The 17,582-nt window shown below is 38.7% G+C and overlaps 1 protein-coding gene across 22 annotated transcripts in view; it reads left to right on the top strand.

Moving 5' to 3' along the window:
- UNC79 (unc-79 homolog, NALCN channel complex subunit) overlaps window positions 1-17,582 on the top strand; it is a 266,052-nt gene that overhangs the window by 59,863 nt on the left and 188,607 nt on the right. For 21 of the 22 annotated variants that reach the window (XM_045451926.1, XM_045451924.1, XM_045451907.1 and 18 more), the window contains 3 exons: window positions 3,852-3,944; window positions 13,453-13,508; window positions 14,187-14,316. The exons of the other annotated variant lie outside the window; for it this stretch is intronic. In XM_045451926.1, the coding sequence (XP_045307882.1) occupies window positions 3,852-3,944; window positions 13,453-13,508; window positions 14,187-14,316 (279 nt within the window). The remainder of the gene's footprint in view (window positions 1-3,851; window positions 3,945-13,452; window positions 13,509-14,186; window positions 14,317-17,582) is intronic. 22 annotated transcript variants of the gene reach the window in all.

Below are 17,582 nucleotides of genomic sequence, written 5' to 3' on the forward strand. Positions count from 1 at the left end.
TCCAATTCAGACCACTTCTTATCACCGTCTCTCACCTGGACCAGTCCAGTAGTTTCTGAACCAGTCTCCCTGCTTCTACTCCTGGCAATCCTACAGTTGTTCTCTACCAAACAGCCAGAGCCATCCTCCAAACATGTAAATCAGACCATGTCACTTCCTTCATCACTTTCCATTACTCTGACAAATCAAATTCAATGTCCTTCCCTAGCCCACACGGCCCTCTGTGCTCTGGCCACTGCTGACCTTACTGTTTTATTACTGTCTCTTCTATGTTCACTGCATGCTATCCACATTGGCCATTCCGCAGTTTCTTAAAGGCACTAAGCTTTCCTGTGTCTCAGTAGCCCTTCTCCCAGATGGTCTTATGATTCTTCCTCATTCTCTTTAGGTCTCAGCTGAAGTGTCTCATCTTTCAACATGCCTTTCCTTACCCTCAAGCTAAATCAGGATGCTTCATCACTTTCTACCTATTCCCTTGCCCTGCTTTACATTTCTTCACAGGTACTTGTTTGCCTGTTCCTCTAGAACAGCTCTGTCTATAGAACTTTCTGCAATGATGGAAATGTTTAAAAAACCTCCATGCTGTCTAGTACACTAGCCACATATGGTAACTGAGTGCTTTAAATGTATCTAGTGAGACTGAAGAACTGACTTTTTAATTTAATTGAAGTTTAATTAATTTAAATAGCCACATGTGGCTAGTGGCTACCATATTGGATGGCAGAACCTGACCATTTAAGCTCCATAAGGACAAAGGCTTACCTGTCTTGTTTACAACTGTGTCTCCAGGGGAAGAACAATGCCTGGGACATGGGAGCTATGGGAAGAATACTCTTTGAATTTTTAAATGAATTTTGAGTGAATAAGTCACTAGAACATTAGCTGTGATGTTAAGTGACCTGGGCTATCGTCCTAATAATTAAGTTGGTGATCCCATGCAAATAATCTGATTTCTCTTTATAAAATGGCCTTCCCCATATACTTCATTGTTTTTTGGGTGAGAATCATGTAAGAAAGCTGTATGGGATAGTACATTAGGAACTATAAGATGCAGGAACAGATTAAGCTCCTATGAGTTATGGCTCATAGAGGAAAGGTTAGAAATGGTTGTTCTGGTGGTGCTGGAGGATCAGGAAATAGGTCTTAAAACTTTTAATTGTATTTCCTGAGCATTTTCTTATTTGGATTAATTCTCTTCTTCCTTCCACTGTATGTAGCTTTGGCTTTATACACCCGCATGGGGACAAGCTGCACATCTGTTTACATCATGCCTTTTTACCAAGATTCAATAAATGATGTGTGCCTGTGTATGTTTATTAATTAGAATTGTGGTAATTTTATTCAGTCTGTCAGAAGGCTATGCAATTGCAAGGCCCTGTCTGTTTATAGAGGTTCTGGAGCCAATTTCCTAGGGCTTGAACCAGGGGAACACTTTTGGCTTTGTGGTTGACCATACTTGACGGAGAGCACGGTTCTGTAGGGGTAAAAGGGACATGCAAAGGTCACAGAGCCATTTGGGCTAGTCTCCAAATAGACTTCGCCTAAATCATCAAGACATTTTGGGCATCTCTCCCAGTTTTAAAGGCCTCCAGGCACAGGGATTCTCAGACTCCCTTAATAGTCATTTTATTTTTTTTTTTTAGAAACATTTATTATTAAAAGGTTTCAGATGAATTTAAACAAAGGTGAAAACACTTGTCCCAGGAGGACCATATATAGACGTGTATACATATATAGATATAGATACAGATATAGATAATTATTTAAACGTATGTAATTATTTTTCCCCGAGTATGTCAGAGACTAGATTTTCCTGCCACCGCCCTGAACAAAGGGCACTGGGGCATGGACTTCTTGCTCCCACATCTAGACACCTTACTGAGTGCTTCCTTTCTTACTTCCTGTCCCTCTAGTAATGCTTCTCCCACAAGGCTCAAGGGCCCCCTTGATCAGAGTCACATGATGTGCTTATTAAACTTGTACCTTTTCTGCTTCCAAACTGATGGAGTTAAACTCTAGATACGGGCCCCAAAGCTGAATTTTAACAAGCTCCCTGGCTAAATCTGAGAGAAAATGCATCTTGTTCTTTCGTATTTGGCTCAAAGTTCTCTTCCCTTGATTAATCTCATTTGATTAATCAACTTTACCATCTAAGAGCATTGACATGATCTGCATATCTTTGTATAATTATTAGTACCCATTTATATTGCACAGCCAAACTAGTTCATCTACATGAATATCACCGGCTTGGTGGGGGTAGCAGCATCCCAGCTGTGAGTGATTAATAAAAGCAAATTCGGGTAAATAGAACATAATGATAGATCCCTTTTCTTTATTTGTTTGCTTATGTCTGTAAAGCTGTTGTAAACCATCCATTGTGGTGCTCAAAGTCTTTCTTTTACTTAAAGAAAAGAATAGAATCATGTTAAAATTTTCTGTTTTCTCTATTACATGACAAATCTTGTAGTGTTTTAATGGTTCTTTTATCCACGTGTATGATTATAAGTTGCCTTATTCTTAATGGATGGAGTTGAGATACTATTTCCATGTATTGCACTTTAATGTAAAATATAATAAAAATAAAATAAAGCAGATTTGTGGGTCAACTGATTTTTTTGTGGTTGCCCACATTAGTGGTTTTCTCTATTGTGTGGAGGAAACTGAGGGTTGACTGAGGGTGTCATACTCACCCTACACCATTCTGCTCATGCTTTCTTGATGATCTGCCACAAACCTAACTATAAGGAGAGATTCCTCCTACTTCTGCAATTATCCCTGAGAAAAGGAATTCATTTTATGTTTGAGTGCTTTTAAAGTTTCTTCTATGTGAGCCCTCTCTCAATTACTGGTTAGAATAATAAAGTACTCTTTGGAGACAGCAGCTCTGTGGAGTATTATCCCGAATGACCTCCATCAGTGCTAGTTTTGAATCCTTGTTGGAGTTCCCTGACATACCACTAAAAAGGAGAGAGAAATAAATGTAATATAGTGTTGGATGCATCGTAAACAAGCCACTTAAAGATGTCTTAAAAGCGTTATGTAAGTGATTATCATGTGGAGACCATGGATACACAGCTACAAGATGAATTTTGAAGAAACCAGCTTGCTTTGTGACTGAATACTTGTGGCACAGGTTAAAATGTTCAGTGACAGTGTTATTCACAGATTCGAAATATGCATTCTTTCAAACAACTCAGTTGGATATGAAGATGGTAAGCTCTGGAAAAGTAAAAAAGTGGTTCTCACGGTGGTGAAGATGCTGCTGCTGAGTTACATGTAAAGGTTTGAATAAAATTGTTAAATGATATGTGAGAGCTGAAAATAATTTTTAAATTAGTAGACAATTTTTTAATAATACGTGATTTGAAATTTGTGTAACTGAATTAATAAGGTCCCCATTATAAGTGGACTATTACTTCATTCGCATCTCTGAAAGGTGATACATTCAAGTTGAGTTCAAAATACATAAACCTTTTATTTTTACTTTTATTGAGATAACCTTCAGCATGCCTTTATATTTGGGCACATGAGGATCTTGTTTTTTCTTTCTTTTCCACCTAGATGTAAACATCTTGGGAGCAGAGATTGCATCTAAGTATATTTCTGATAAAGCCATGACATCACGCTCTGGCACTCTTTCTTCTCCTTGGAGATTCTTACCAAATGTGTGCTATTGATGATGACAGATGTAATATTTGTATGCTAGGACAGAATTTGTGCTTTTATTTGTGCAAAATATCCACTGAATTGGTTCAGACTTTTAAACAAAGTTTCCTCTCAGCTATCATGCTGTATGACAAGAAGTATACATACAGACTAATTGTGTCTAATCAAAAGATTTTTTGTTTCAGTGGGTTCCTCAAGAAGAGAAGGCGTTCCTGCCCATGTTAATCTGTCTGCATCATCCATGCTAATGATTGCAATGCAATACACATCCAACCCAGGTAAGTGGCCTTTTGAATGGCTTGACTAATTTCAGAAACAGTTGTTAAACAAGATATGAAATAAGTAAGCTAGAAATTCTCATGTGGGAAGAGATTTTCTTTGTGGATAGACAGCTGGGGATGTGTTACAAGACAGATTTTCGGGTTGAAATAAATTCACCTTGCCTGTTGCTATTAGCAGTAAACTTGCTGGCTGGTCATATTTTTTGAATGTTTGGGGCAATTTTAGAACACTGACTAGAAATTGAATGTAAGTATATAGGAACAAGTTAAATTAGAAATGTAAAAAATCATCTGCAATTCTAATGACTGAAGATAATTACTGTTAATACTTTGTGAATTTGCTGCTCCAGTGCCACACGAGTATCCTTGAACATGAATTTTTTACTACATTTCCAATTATTTCCTTAGAACAAATTCATAAAAGAGGGATTAATAAGTTAAGGGACTTGAAACAATTTCAGTAGTCTCACTAACTACATAGGAGAGTACAGTAACCTGTCATTGAGTATTATCAAAGTTTGTATTCTGTCAGACAGATGAAGAAGAATATCTTGTTGTTTTGACTTGTATTTCTTCTCTTATGACTCATGTTGGACTGGTGTCATTTCCATTCATCTGTATAATTTGCTTTTCATTCATCAGTATAATTGCATATGAACTTTGGGAAACTGACCTGAAAAAGGGGCTGACTGTTGGCATCACATGCTATGATATGAACTCAATTTTAATTTTCATGTATTGTTTATATAGAAAGTGAACAAATTTGGTGGCACTGTTCTCAATCTTCTCCTTAATTACATAATAAATAATAATTACATTTTTGACGCAGGATGGGGGAAAAGTGTTTTATTTTTTAATTTGTTGTTTATTTTAAAAAGTGTTTAAACAATTTTTTTTTAATGTTTATTTATTTTTGAGAAAAAGAGAGACAGAGCATGAGCAAGGGAGGGGCAGAGAGAGGGAGACACAGAATTCGAAGCAGGCTCCAGACTCTGAGCTGTCAGCACAGAGCCTGACACGGGGCTCGAACTCACAAACTGTGAGATCATGACCTGAGCTGAAGTCGGAGGCTTAACTGACTGAGCCACCCAGGTGCCCCTAGAAGTGTGTGTGTGTGTGTGTGTGTGTGTGTGTGTGTTTTAATGTTTATTTACTTTTGAGAGAGAAAGAGAGAGAGAGAGAGAGAGAAGTGGGTGGGGCAGAGAGAGGGAGACACTGAATCTGAAGCAGGCTCCAGGCTCTGAGCTGTCAGCACAGAGCCCGACATTGGGCTAGAACTCACAAACTGTGAGCTTATGACCTGAGCTGAAGTCAGATGCTTAACAAACTGAGCCACCCAGGTGCCCCAAAAGTGTTTTATTTTGAAACCTTAATGCTTCTTCATTTGGAGTGTTACCCTTTAAATATGAAATGGCTTGTGATTATTATATGAGTAATTAAAATGTATAGTTTTTTGGAAGTTCTATCTCCTATCTCACTCTGGCTTGGAGGGCCCTCAAAATGTCATTTATATTTATTATATATTATTTTTTGAAAACACCCTTCATTTGGAGGGTGTAAGTTGAAATCTCATCCTGAGCCTTTGATCCTAATTCCTAAGTTGGGAGACAGTAGAGTAGGGGCCCTAAAATTATGAGGTTAGAGGTTTGCGGGTCATATCTGAGCTCACCAGCAAATTGCCAGTTAGTGTTAACCTTGAGCAAGTTTTTTAACCTCCCTAAGATCAAGTTTCTTCATTTCTAAAACAGGAATAGTAATTTCTGCAATGCCTTAAAATGTTGTGAGCATTTAATGAGTTAAGTATATGTAAAATGCTTACGTAGCATAGTGACAGACACCTTGTAAATGCTCAATAAAGAGCGACGCAAGTTGCTGCAATCTGCCATTTTCTTCTCGGAGTTGAGCGTTTCACTGGAAAACCACTATGATCAGGCTGCGTTACTTCTGTTATTCCCAAATCTGTATCTTGATCTGTTCATGGGGAATGTTTATAGCCAGCTTTTCCATGCTAAAAATTACACTTGGGACTCAAAACTAGTCTTATGTTGTGGGAAACTGTTAAGAGTGAGGCGATATCCACCAGGGGGCTCTCAGGGACCAAGTGGTAGGGCGTCATTTTGTCATTTGAATTTTTTTTTAATTTTTTTTTTCAACGTTTATTTATTTTTGGGACAGAGAGAGACAGAGCATGAACGGGGGAGGGGCAGAGAGAGAGGGAGACACAGAATCGGAAACAGGCTCCAGGCTCTGAGCCATCAGCTCAGAGCCGGACGCGGGCCTCGAACTCACGGACCGCGAGATCGTGACCTGGCTGAAGTCGGACGCTTAACCGACTGCGCCACCCAGGCGCCCCTGTCATTTGAATTTTTATTGGGGAAGACAGCAAGTGGCAGCTTGGTCCTTGTAGCCCATTGTATATCAAGGATGAAGCATAGACCTGCTCAACTGATTGATTCCTTTGTTCACTGCTCTGAGCTAGACATTGTGAAAACCACCCAGAAATACAAGGTATGGTGCTTGCTGTAGACCTTAGGTCTAATTGGAAATATTAGGCATATTCACATAAATCATTAATTTACAATGTAAAGTAGAATGTAGAAAGTACAAAATGTGTACTATAGACAGTATTAATTCATCAGAGGGAGTGAACTCTATGGATTGGAATGATCAGGAAAGGCTTTGGGCCACTTGAGCAAAGTGTGGGTCTTAAAATATGGATAAAGTTTTGATTGAGAGGGTAAGTGGGACAATCTGGAAAGGCAAGCAGTTTAAACACAGGGACTCTCCAGGTGTGTTCATGGGACAGTCAGTGGACTACTGTGAACTGGGTTCATGTGACAGCCATATGGAGAAAGAGAAAGTGGTCTGGAACATCTGTACTTGTGAACTCATTGATGCCTTAATGACAAAATTCCAATTCTAGAGGGCTATTTATATTTTCACTAAATAGTCACTGAATATCTAGTCCGTGCCAGACACTGGAGACACCATGGTTAGCAAAACAGAACTGACCTCTGCCCCTGCCTCATGGAACTTATATGGTAGTGGTGGGAGAAGACATTAATTAAGTAATTTAAAAATTTTTTTTTTTGAACGTTTATTTATTTTTGGGACAGAGAGAGACAGAGCATGAACGGGGGAGGGGCAGAGAGAGAGGGAGACACAGAATCGGAAACAGGCTCCAGGCTCTGAGCCATCAGCCCAGAGCCCGACGGGGGGCTCGAACTCACGGACCGCGAGATCGTGACCTGGCTGAAGTCCCACGCTTAACCGACTGCGCCACCCAGGCGCCCCTAATTAAGTAATTTTAAAAGCAAATATAAAGTTTCAGCTGTGATAAGCACTTTGAAAGATGCACTTTGTGCTATGAGACTCTATAAGAGGGGATTTTTCTTTTTTTTAATGTTTATTCTTGAGAAAGATAGGGAGAGAGAGACAGAGCACGAGTGGGGGAGGGGCAGAGAGAGAGGGAGACACAGAATCCCAAACAGGCTCCAGGCTCTGAGCTGTCAGCACAGAGCCCAACGTGGCGCTTGAACCCAGGAACCATGAGATCATGACCTGAGCTGAAGTCAGACGCTTAACCGACTGAGCCACCCACCCAGGCGCTCTGGGGTTTTTCTTTTCATGAAGATGTCAGAGAGGGCTTCTCTGGGGAAGTAACCTTTGGTCTGAGGACTGAAGGATGCGTAGGATTCACAAGGCCTACAAGGGGTAAGGGATTCAAATAGAAGAGTCTCATGTGTCAGAAGGAAGCCTGGTAAGCAGGTGGGCTGAGAGATGGGTACAGTTGGAGCTCAGCGTAAGGGCTGCCTTATGGAAGGTGATATCGTGGACATCTATGGGCCCGAACATGCAGCATATGTGGGCTCTGCTTGGGAATCCTGTGTTTATCCTGAGTCTAATATGAAGGCTCTGGAGGACTTTGGGTAGTTGTACTTGTGTCACCCTGACTGCAGTTGAGAGTAGATTTTAAACTGAATCAGGGTGGCTCAGTCAGTTAAGTGTCTGACCTCAGCTCAGGTCATGCTCTCATGTTCTGTGGGTTTGAGCCCTGTGTCGAGCTCTGCACTGACAGCTCAGACCCTGGAGCCTGCTTCGCATTCTGTGTCTCTCTCTCTCTCTCTGCCCCTCCCCAGGTTGTGCCCTCTCTCTCTCTCTCAATAATAAATAAATAAATAAATAAATAAATAAATAAATAAGTAAATAAAAGAAAAAGGAACCAGAGTGGATGTAGATTGACTCTTGAGGAGCCCTTGCGTTTGTCTTGGCATGTAAAAGTCAGTGGCAGTTGAGACCAAGAAAAGTAGTATTTAAAAAGTAAAATTGATAGGAGTTGGTGACATGTTAGATATAGTGAATTTTTGGCTTGCATAACTGAATGCATGGTGGTTCTATTCATTGAGAAAGGAGACACTAGAAGATGAAAACCAAGCTTCTGAGGGAAGCTCATGAGATCTGTTTTGGACATGTTGTGTTCAAGGTGTCTTTGAGATGTTGAAGAGGAGATGGTATATCTTGGACTAATACAATGTTAAATGTCAATTATATCTCAATAAAACTGGAAAAAAACCTCATGCATAATCTCAGTAATAATTCCATATGACCAAAACACAACACTGCAAATAAATCAGCTTCCTCAAAAAAAAAAAAAAAAAAAAAAGAGGCATGGGAATGCAAACTGGTGCAACCACTCTGGAAAACAGTATGGAGGTTCCTCAAAAACTAAAAACAGAACTACCCCACGACCCAGCAATCGCACTACTAGGCATTTATCTACAGGATACAGGTGTGCTGTTTTGAAGGGACACAGGCACCCCCAAGTTTATAGCAGTACTATCAACAATAGTCAAAGTATGGAAAGAGCCCAAATGTCCATCGATGGATGAATGGATAAAGAAGATGTGGTATATCCATATGATGGAGTATTACTTGGCAATCAAAAAGAAGGAAATCTTGCCATTTGCAACCACGTGGATGGAACTGGAGGCTATTATGCTAAATGAAATTAGTCAGAGAAAGACAAAAATCATATGACTTCACTCATATGAGGACTTTAAGAGACAAAACAGATGAACATAAGGGAAGGGAAACAAAAATAATATAAAAACAGGGAGGGGGACAAAACAGAAGAGACTCATAAAGATGGAGAACAAACTGAGGGTTGCTGGAGGGGTTGTGGGAGGGGGGATGGGCTAAATGGGTAAGGGGCACTAAGGAATCTACTACTGAAATCACTGTTGCACTAGATGCTAACTAATTTGGATGTAAATTTTAAAAAATAAAAAATAAAACAAGTTTCTAAAAAAAGTTAGTAATCACATAATTAACATAAAAAATTGAATATATTATAAAATTAAGATCAAAATTTTCAATTGTTTTAATGTATAAGGAAATATAAATTACCATTTAAAATGTGAATTTTTAAAAAATTTTTTTTAACATTTATTTATTTTTGAGACAGAGAGAGACAGAGCATGAACGGGGGAGGGGCAGAGAGAGGGAGAGACACAGAATCTGAAACAGGCCCCGAGCTCTGAGCTGTCAGCACAGAGCCCGACACGGGGCTCGAACTCATAGACTGTGAGATCATGACCCGAGCTGAAGTCAGACGCTCAACCGACTGAGCCACCCAGGTGCCCCTAAAATGTGAATTTTTAAGATACTTTGAGCAGAACTCTTTTATAGGTCCTAATATATTGACAAATCAATAAATATTCCAAATATGTCAAAAAAAAAAAAAGGCAGTGGTAATTAGGAAGTTGAATTAGGAGTCTGGAACTCAGTACAGAGCTCTAGGCTAGAGGTAATGAACCTTGAACCTACACATAAATGTTCAATGACCTTTATTGAATTGCATATAGATGGTAACTGAAGTTGTATATGAGTGTGAGATTGCTTAGGGGAGAGGAGAGCATAGAATGAAAAGTGGAGTGGGCTTATGATTGGGCTTTCAAGGACTCCAATAGATAAAGATCTAGTAGAAGAGGATGAACTTGTCAAGGAGGCAGAGAGGCTGTATCTGTTAGGATGTGTTTTGAACTACAAGAACGTTTGTTGTTTACTTTGTTTACTTAGTAGGAAGTCTTGCAGACAGCGCCACAGTATCAGGGGACTGAGATGGCGTCTTTGTGTTTCTCTTGGACTTCTCATATTTGCAAGATGGCTGTCACAGTGACTTGTTATATTCTTGAATAATCACATCCACAAACAGGTAACAGGATCAGTCAGGGTAATTAGAGAAAGGTCTCCTGTTGTCCCTCTTTTATCACAGAGGAAAAATGTTTCAGAAGCCCCCAGTGGATTCTCTCTTAGGTCTAACTTGTCAGGGCTGAGTCACATGGCCATCTCTAGCTGCCAGGGGCTCTGGGAATGTGTCTTGCTTTGTAGTCTGTGCATTGGGAGATACACGAGGAAGAAAAGGTTGTTGATAGTGTTTGAGTAGCAACAGTAGTGTCAGCTACAGGTAATAAAAGAGGGTTAGTCATGAAATCAAAGGAAGAGAGGTTTTTATTTTTTAAATTTTTTTAAATGTTTGTTTTTGAGAGAGAGCATGAACAGGGGAGGGGCAGAGAGAGAGGGGGACAGAGGATCTCAAACGGGCTCTACCCTGACTGCAGAGAGCCTGATGCAGGGCTCGAACTCACTAATCGTGAGATCATGACCTGAGATGAAGTCGTATACTCAATGGATCGGGCTCAACCTTCCCAGGTGCCCTGGGAAGAGAGTATTTTGAAAAGGAGACAGCGGTCAGCACTACTGAGTGCTTCTGAAGGTCAAATAAGAGGCAGATTGAAGTATGTCCATTGAATTGAATGACACAGAGGTCACTGGTGACCAAAGTGGAACCTCGTTCAGTGCTGTGATAGGGTTGGACCACAGCTTCAGGAATATGCAAAACAGATGTTTAACTAGGTGACAAGTAAACATAGGCAAATCAAAGAAGCTTGCTGTTGCATAGCTTCTAAGAATTCCTCAACAAGGTGAAATTGGTGACTGAATGATAAAAGACTCCCATTCTAATCTGTCATTCTGTTACTTGCTATTTGTTTAACCTTGGGCAAGATAGGAAACTAAGCCTGTTTCCTAACTGCAACATAGTGGTTATGAGATAATATGTATAAGACTTCTAAAACAATACCCAGCACATAATGAACCCTCAATAAATATGAGGCTTTATTACAATCCTATTGGGCAATTTTTTATCCTATGTAGTTCTTGATCTCATTGATATGTTTATATTATATAATTATTGTTGCTAGGGATTTTCCTTAATATTTCTTTTGTTAATAAGGGGAAGGATCTCAGTAAAAAGCTTGATAAAGTCAAGGGCTTACATGATTTTTGAAATGTATGAATACTAGAAGGACATAAGTATTTTTTTATTTTATTAAAATTTTTTGTTATTAAAAAATTTATTATGGAGGTATAGCTGACATACAATTATATTAGTTTCAGGTGTACAACATAGTGATTCAACAATTCTGTACATTACTCAGTGTTCACTGTGATAAATGTGGTTAACATCTGTCACCATACAATATTACAATATTGTTGACTGTATTCCCTCTGCTGTACTTTTCATCTCTATGACTTATTTATTTTATAACTGGAAGATTCTGCCTCTTAATCCCCTTCACCTATTTTGACCATCCTTCACTCTTCTTCCCTCTGGCACCCATCAGTTTGTTCTCTGTATTTATGAGTCTGTTTCTGTTTGTTTGTTTTGATTTTTAGGTTCCACATATAAGTGAAATCATATGGTATTTGTCTTTCCTTGTCTGACTTATTTCACTTAGTGTAATATTCTCTGGTTCTGTCCATGTTTTCACAAATGACAAGATTACATTTTTTTTTATGGCTGAGTAATATTCCATTGTATATATTATATCCACATCTTTATCCATTCAGCTATTGATGGACATTTAGATTGCTGCCGTATCTTGGCTTTTGTAAATACTGTTGCAATAAACATAGGGTTACATGTATCTTTTCAAATTAGTGTATTTGTTTTCTTTGGGTAAATACCCAGTAGTGAAATTACTGAATCATATGGTATTTTTCTGTTTTATTTTATTTTATTTTTTATTTTTTAAAATTTACATCCAAATTATTTAGCATATAGTGCAACAAGGATTTTAGGAGTCGATTCCTTAGCGCCCCTTACCCATTTAGCCCATCCCCCCTCCCACAACCCCTCCAGTGGTGTTTTCTATTTTTAATTTTTTGAGAACATCCATATTGTTTTCCACAAGAGTTGTACCAATTTACATTCCCATTAATGGTGCACAAAGGTTCCCTTTCCTCCATGTCCTTGCCAATACTTGTTATTACTTGTCTTTGTGATGCTAGCAATTCTAACAGGTGTGAGGGTTAGCTCTTTGGGGTTTTGATTTGCATTTCTCTGATAATGAGTGATGTTGAGCATCTTTCCATGTGTCTGTTGGCTATCTGTGTGTCTGTTCAGGTCCTCTGCCCATATTTTAATAAAATTATTTGTTTTTTTGGTGTTGAATTGTGTGAATTCTTTTTATGTTTTGAGTATTAGCCCCTTATCAGACATATTACTTGCAAATATCTTCTCCCATTTAGTAGGTCGCCTTTTTGTTTTGTTGATGGTTTCCTTTAATGTGCAAAAGCTTTTTATTTTGGTGTAGGCCCATTTGTTAATTTTTGCTTTTGTTGTCCTTGCCTAAGGAGACAGATCCATAAATATGTTGCTAAGGCTGATGTCCAAGAGTTTATTGCCTATGTTTTCTTTTAGGAGTTTTATGGTTTTAGGTCTCACATTTATGTATTTAATCCATTTTGAGTTTATTCTTATTTAATTTTTAAAAATTTTTAATGTTTATTTATTTTTGAGAGAGAGAGAGACAGTGTGAGCCAAGAAGGGGCAGAGAGAGAGAGGGAGACACAGAATCCGAAGCAGGCTCCAGGCTCTAGCTGTCAGCCCAGAGCCCGATGCAGGGCTCGAACCCACAAACCGTGAGGTCATGACATGAGCCGGAGTCTGGCGCTTAACCAACTGAGCCACCCAGGTGCCCCATTTTGAGTTTATTCTTTTTTAAAAAAATACTTATTTGTATATTTTGAGAGAGAGAGAGAGCGGGCACACATGCGTGCACATGTGCACTCGTGCACACACACACACACACACACACACACACACACACACACACACGAGTTGGGGAGGGGCAGAGAAAGAGGGAGAGAGGATCCTAAGCAGGCTCCTGATAGGGGGCTCGATCCCAGGAACCATGAGCTCATGACCTGAGCTGAAATCAAAAGTTGGGTGCTCAACCAACTGAGTCACCCAGGCTCCACCATTTTTAGTTTATTCTTATGTATCTGTAAGATAGTAATCCGATTTTATTCTTTTGGAAATAAGTAACTTCTAATTTAATGATTAGAGTGTAAAGTCATACTAATATATTTTATTATATCTCAAAGGATATTTTATCTAGTATTTACAATTCATGCTCAAATTATATTTTCTTCCTCACAGTGTATCATTGTCAATTATTGGAATGCCTCATGAAATATAAGCAAGAAGTCTGGAAAGTAAGTTTTGGGCCAAATTTAACTCATTGCCACAAACTTAATTTATATAATATAGTAAAAATTGTTTGCAAAACAAAGGTCAAATTTATTGGTGTCTTATTATTTTGGTGTGGCAGAACTTGGAGTTCTTTCCTCCCTGGTTAACTTACTATTTAAAGCAGAAATGTTACTTGACTAACACAGTAGCCTGACAGAAAAAGTAATTGAGTATCTCTTATTCTTATAATTTAGCAAATACTATATTACATGACAATTTTATTTAATTCGAAATGGTGCTCAAGAACCTGTCTTCTTTCAAATAGGAGATGTGAATTGTTATGAAATATGTTTTAGAAAACTATTTTTAAAATGCAGTTTGGCAAACTGGTTTATGCTATTCTAAAATCTTTCTTTAACGTTATCCTGGATAGAGAAGAATTTGTTAAAAGACAGTGTAGTTTTGCCCATTACCTGGAGGGCGAATTAGGGAGGGCTTATTTACAGAACCAATAAATGAATAATAAAAAATAATGTTTTAATGTGATCTCATCTGAGAAACAGACGTAGGTAATGAGATGTCAGGGAAATTAATCACCCAACCCTTCTATTGGAATTTTCACTGCTTTGGTAATATTAAGTGAGCTGTTTTTATTTTTATTTGATGATGCTAAGTGAAAATATGCTTCCTGTTTCCTTTAGGATCTTTTGTACGTGATTGCCTATGGGCCTTCACAAGTGAAACCTCCGGCTGTACAAATGTTGTTCCATTACTGGCCCAATTTAAAACCTCCTGGGGCAATAAGTGAATACAGGGGCTTGCAGTACACAGGTAAGATGAGAATAAGCCCTGGGATGCCCCATTTTAATTCTCTTCGGCCACATTTGCCTCACCTACTTATTATTATTATTTTTTTTAGTCTTGCTGGATTATACTTATGTGCCTTGAGACATTGTCATAAACCCTTTCTGAAACTAGGTGTTATAAAATCAATTAATGAAAATCAATTTCAAGAGCATTTATGACATTGCAGCAAATAGCCTAAGTCTTAGTCTCATTCGCTGCACACCTGGCGTGGGTGTTAACTATCACTAAGCTGAATCAAAGGTGTGAGCAGTGAGTATTGCCGCTGGTTTGCCCACCATTTAGCAAAACCTCAGCTGGCTAATTCTGCCTGGAGAAGACTTGCACGTTTGACATTACCAGTTCATACACTAAATAAAAATTAAGTGACCGTGAGAGCCTAGTTGGACAGGAAGAGTCAACAATTGGTGAATATTTGTGTAATAACCAAGAAGTAAACGTTGAATTTAAATGTAAAGATGTATATTTACCAAACAAACAAAAAAAAACACCTTGAGTCCTATTGTTTATGTTTGTATATTATAAAATCAAAGAAGGAACCTATGCTTAATGGAGTTTCTGATGTCCCTGCCTGCTCTGTCCCCCACCTAGTTGTCTACATATTTTCATGAAAATAGGAGAAGTGGATATTTTGGCAAAGATAGCTTTTATTCAAGTTATTGTGAGATTGTACACTGATCCTCTGAGAATATCCTTCTTTCTTGGTATTACTTGTCTTTCCCATGATGATTTGAGGTGATTCAAAGGGGATTTAACTTAATTCAGGTGTCTGATTTATGTTCCTGATGAAAGCCAAGTGTTAAGAGATGTAACACCTGTTTTTTGGGCTTTGATGGTCTCTGGTGGGCTTATTCTGAATTCAGAAAAAATAATATTGGCTTTAGTGGTAGCAATAATATTAATTAAAGCAATGAAGGTAAATAGTGAGTACCTTTTTAAAAAATGGAAATTGGTATCATTGGTGTTTTAAATCATGGATAGTAGAGAATATTTAAATATTGTTAAGTGGATAATTTGAATATAAAAAAAGGAAAAAATTTGGAAGCACTAATGAAATACATGAAATGGCTGGAATATTCAACTTCTCAATATATCCCTGCAATAAGCGTGACATGATGTATGAATGGGGAACCAGTATCAAATGAAATTTATTTGATAAATATTTGAAGAGTAACTATTATGTGCCAGGCACTATTTGCTGATGCCGTAAGAACCGATTCAGAACCAGACCCCATGGAGCTTAATGCAGTCTGGATATGGAAACTGATTCACTTCTTCAACAAATGTTTATAGGGTGTCGACAGGTGTTATTCTAGGCACCGAGTGGTAAAGTGATGAAAACAGACCAAAATCACTGTGTGTGGACATTTCAGTTTTCCGGGGAAGACCAGGAAACTGCTTTACAGTGTAATAGGGGCTAAGGCAGAACAAATACAAAGAGCTATGGGAATATGCAGCAGGGGCCTCTGACCTCACCCTGAGGGTGGGCAAGTTTGGGGAGGGTTAAATTGTCATGTGTCATGTGTCACTCACATGTAAGCTGACACCTGAAAGATATGCACACTCTAGATGTCAAAGGGAGAAGGGATCATGAGTGGATAAAATGCAAATTTGAGGCGGGAGGAACACATGGGTTCAGACTTAGAGGCCAGAGATAGCATGATCCTATTTAGGAACCAGAAAGGGTTATGTGCAGCCAGACAATGGAGTGACAGGAGGAGAGCAGCTAGAGATAAGCAGAAAGGCTGGCAGGGCCTGTGAAGGAGTTGGGATTTTATCCTAACAGCAAAAGGAAACCACTGACAGGTTTTAAACGGAGAAGCCGCATGATGAGATTCGCCTGTTCAGAGCATCCCAGAAGCCTGGCAGGCTGACAGCAGCTTCCGTTTACCCCTGTGACCCTACCTGCTAGGAAGAGCCAGTCAACCATGTCTCCCCAGAATAGCTCAGTCTGTGTCTACTGAGATCAGAGCTACTCTTTCATCTTTTCTTGGCCGATCTGAACAAGATGCCTGTGTCTACTGGCATCCATTCTTCAGTCCATTGCTGTGATTGTACTTCATTCTTCATTCTTTCAAGTGTGTCATTGTGTGCCTGCTACCTGCCAGGCACTGTCCAAGGCCCTGGGGTAGTGGCTCTCTTGGAACCCCCATCCTAGTTGACCATGACATTCTATGCAGGAAACAAGAGATCATGGGAAAAAAATGAATCATTCTGCTCCATGGATTACTATTGATCTAGCAATGGCTGTTTGTCAGACATTGTTCTAGCTGCTTCTGTCTCACTTAATACTTTCACCTTATCCTGACTGAACACAGTTATGGACCAGCATTATATTGGGTTTTACAAACATTTTCTCAATTAATCCTCACAAAAATCTTGGGATGTAGGTTTTCTTATTTAAACATTATAGGTGACAAATGGGACACAGAGTTTGAGTAACATCCCTAAATTCACACAGAGAATAAGGGAGCACAGCTTGAATCTGGACTTACATTATGTTCATTGAAAACCCACATTTTTCTGTTCTAACAGTGTGACATCACTTCTTTGAATTCAGTTCTTTAATTAAACTTTAACAGGAGCATTAGAAATTTTCTATAACAGGGGCGCCTGGGTGGCTCAGTCGGTTGAGCGTCCTACTTCAGCTCAGGTCATGATCTCGTGGTTTGTGAGTTCGAGCCCCGCATGTGTGCTGACAGCTCAGAGCCTGGAGCCTGCTTCGGATTCTGTGTCTCCCTCTCCCCCTGCTCATGCTCTGTCTCTCTCTGTCTCTCAATAATAAATAAACATTAAACAAATTTTTTTAAATAAAAAAAAAGAAATTTTCTACAACATCTGTCACAATGGAAGATGCACTGAAGGGTATCATCAGTATTTAGTTGTTACTCTGACTCTACATATACATTATTCTTATAATAAAAGTTATATGGATACAGAATTTCATGGGCTTGGAAACTCAAATATGAAATACTTTCTTAGGGACCAGAAGCTTTTGTATGCTGAGTGATTTATTTCTTTTTTAAAAAGTAAAATTAATTTTTTAAAAGGAAACATTACTCTTAGAAAAATTATAGAACTATATAAGAAAAAAAAAAAAGAATACTACTACCCAGAGATGACCAGTGTTAACATTTTGGTGTATTTCTCTCTAGTTTTTTGATATGTATTTTAAAACGAAATAGACCTCATATTGTATATAATTATACAAGGTTTCCCTCCCAAGCTTTCAT

The sequence above is a fragment of the Leopardus geoffroyi genome, chromosome B3, assembly GCF_018350155.1.
Source record: "Leopardus geoffroyi isolate Oge1 chromosome B3, O.geoffroyi_Oge1_pat1.0, whole genome shotgun sequence".
Taxonomy (NCBI): Eukaryota; Metazoa; Chordata; class Mammalia; order Carnivora; family Felidae; genus Leopardus; species Leopardus geoffroyi.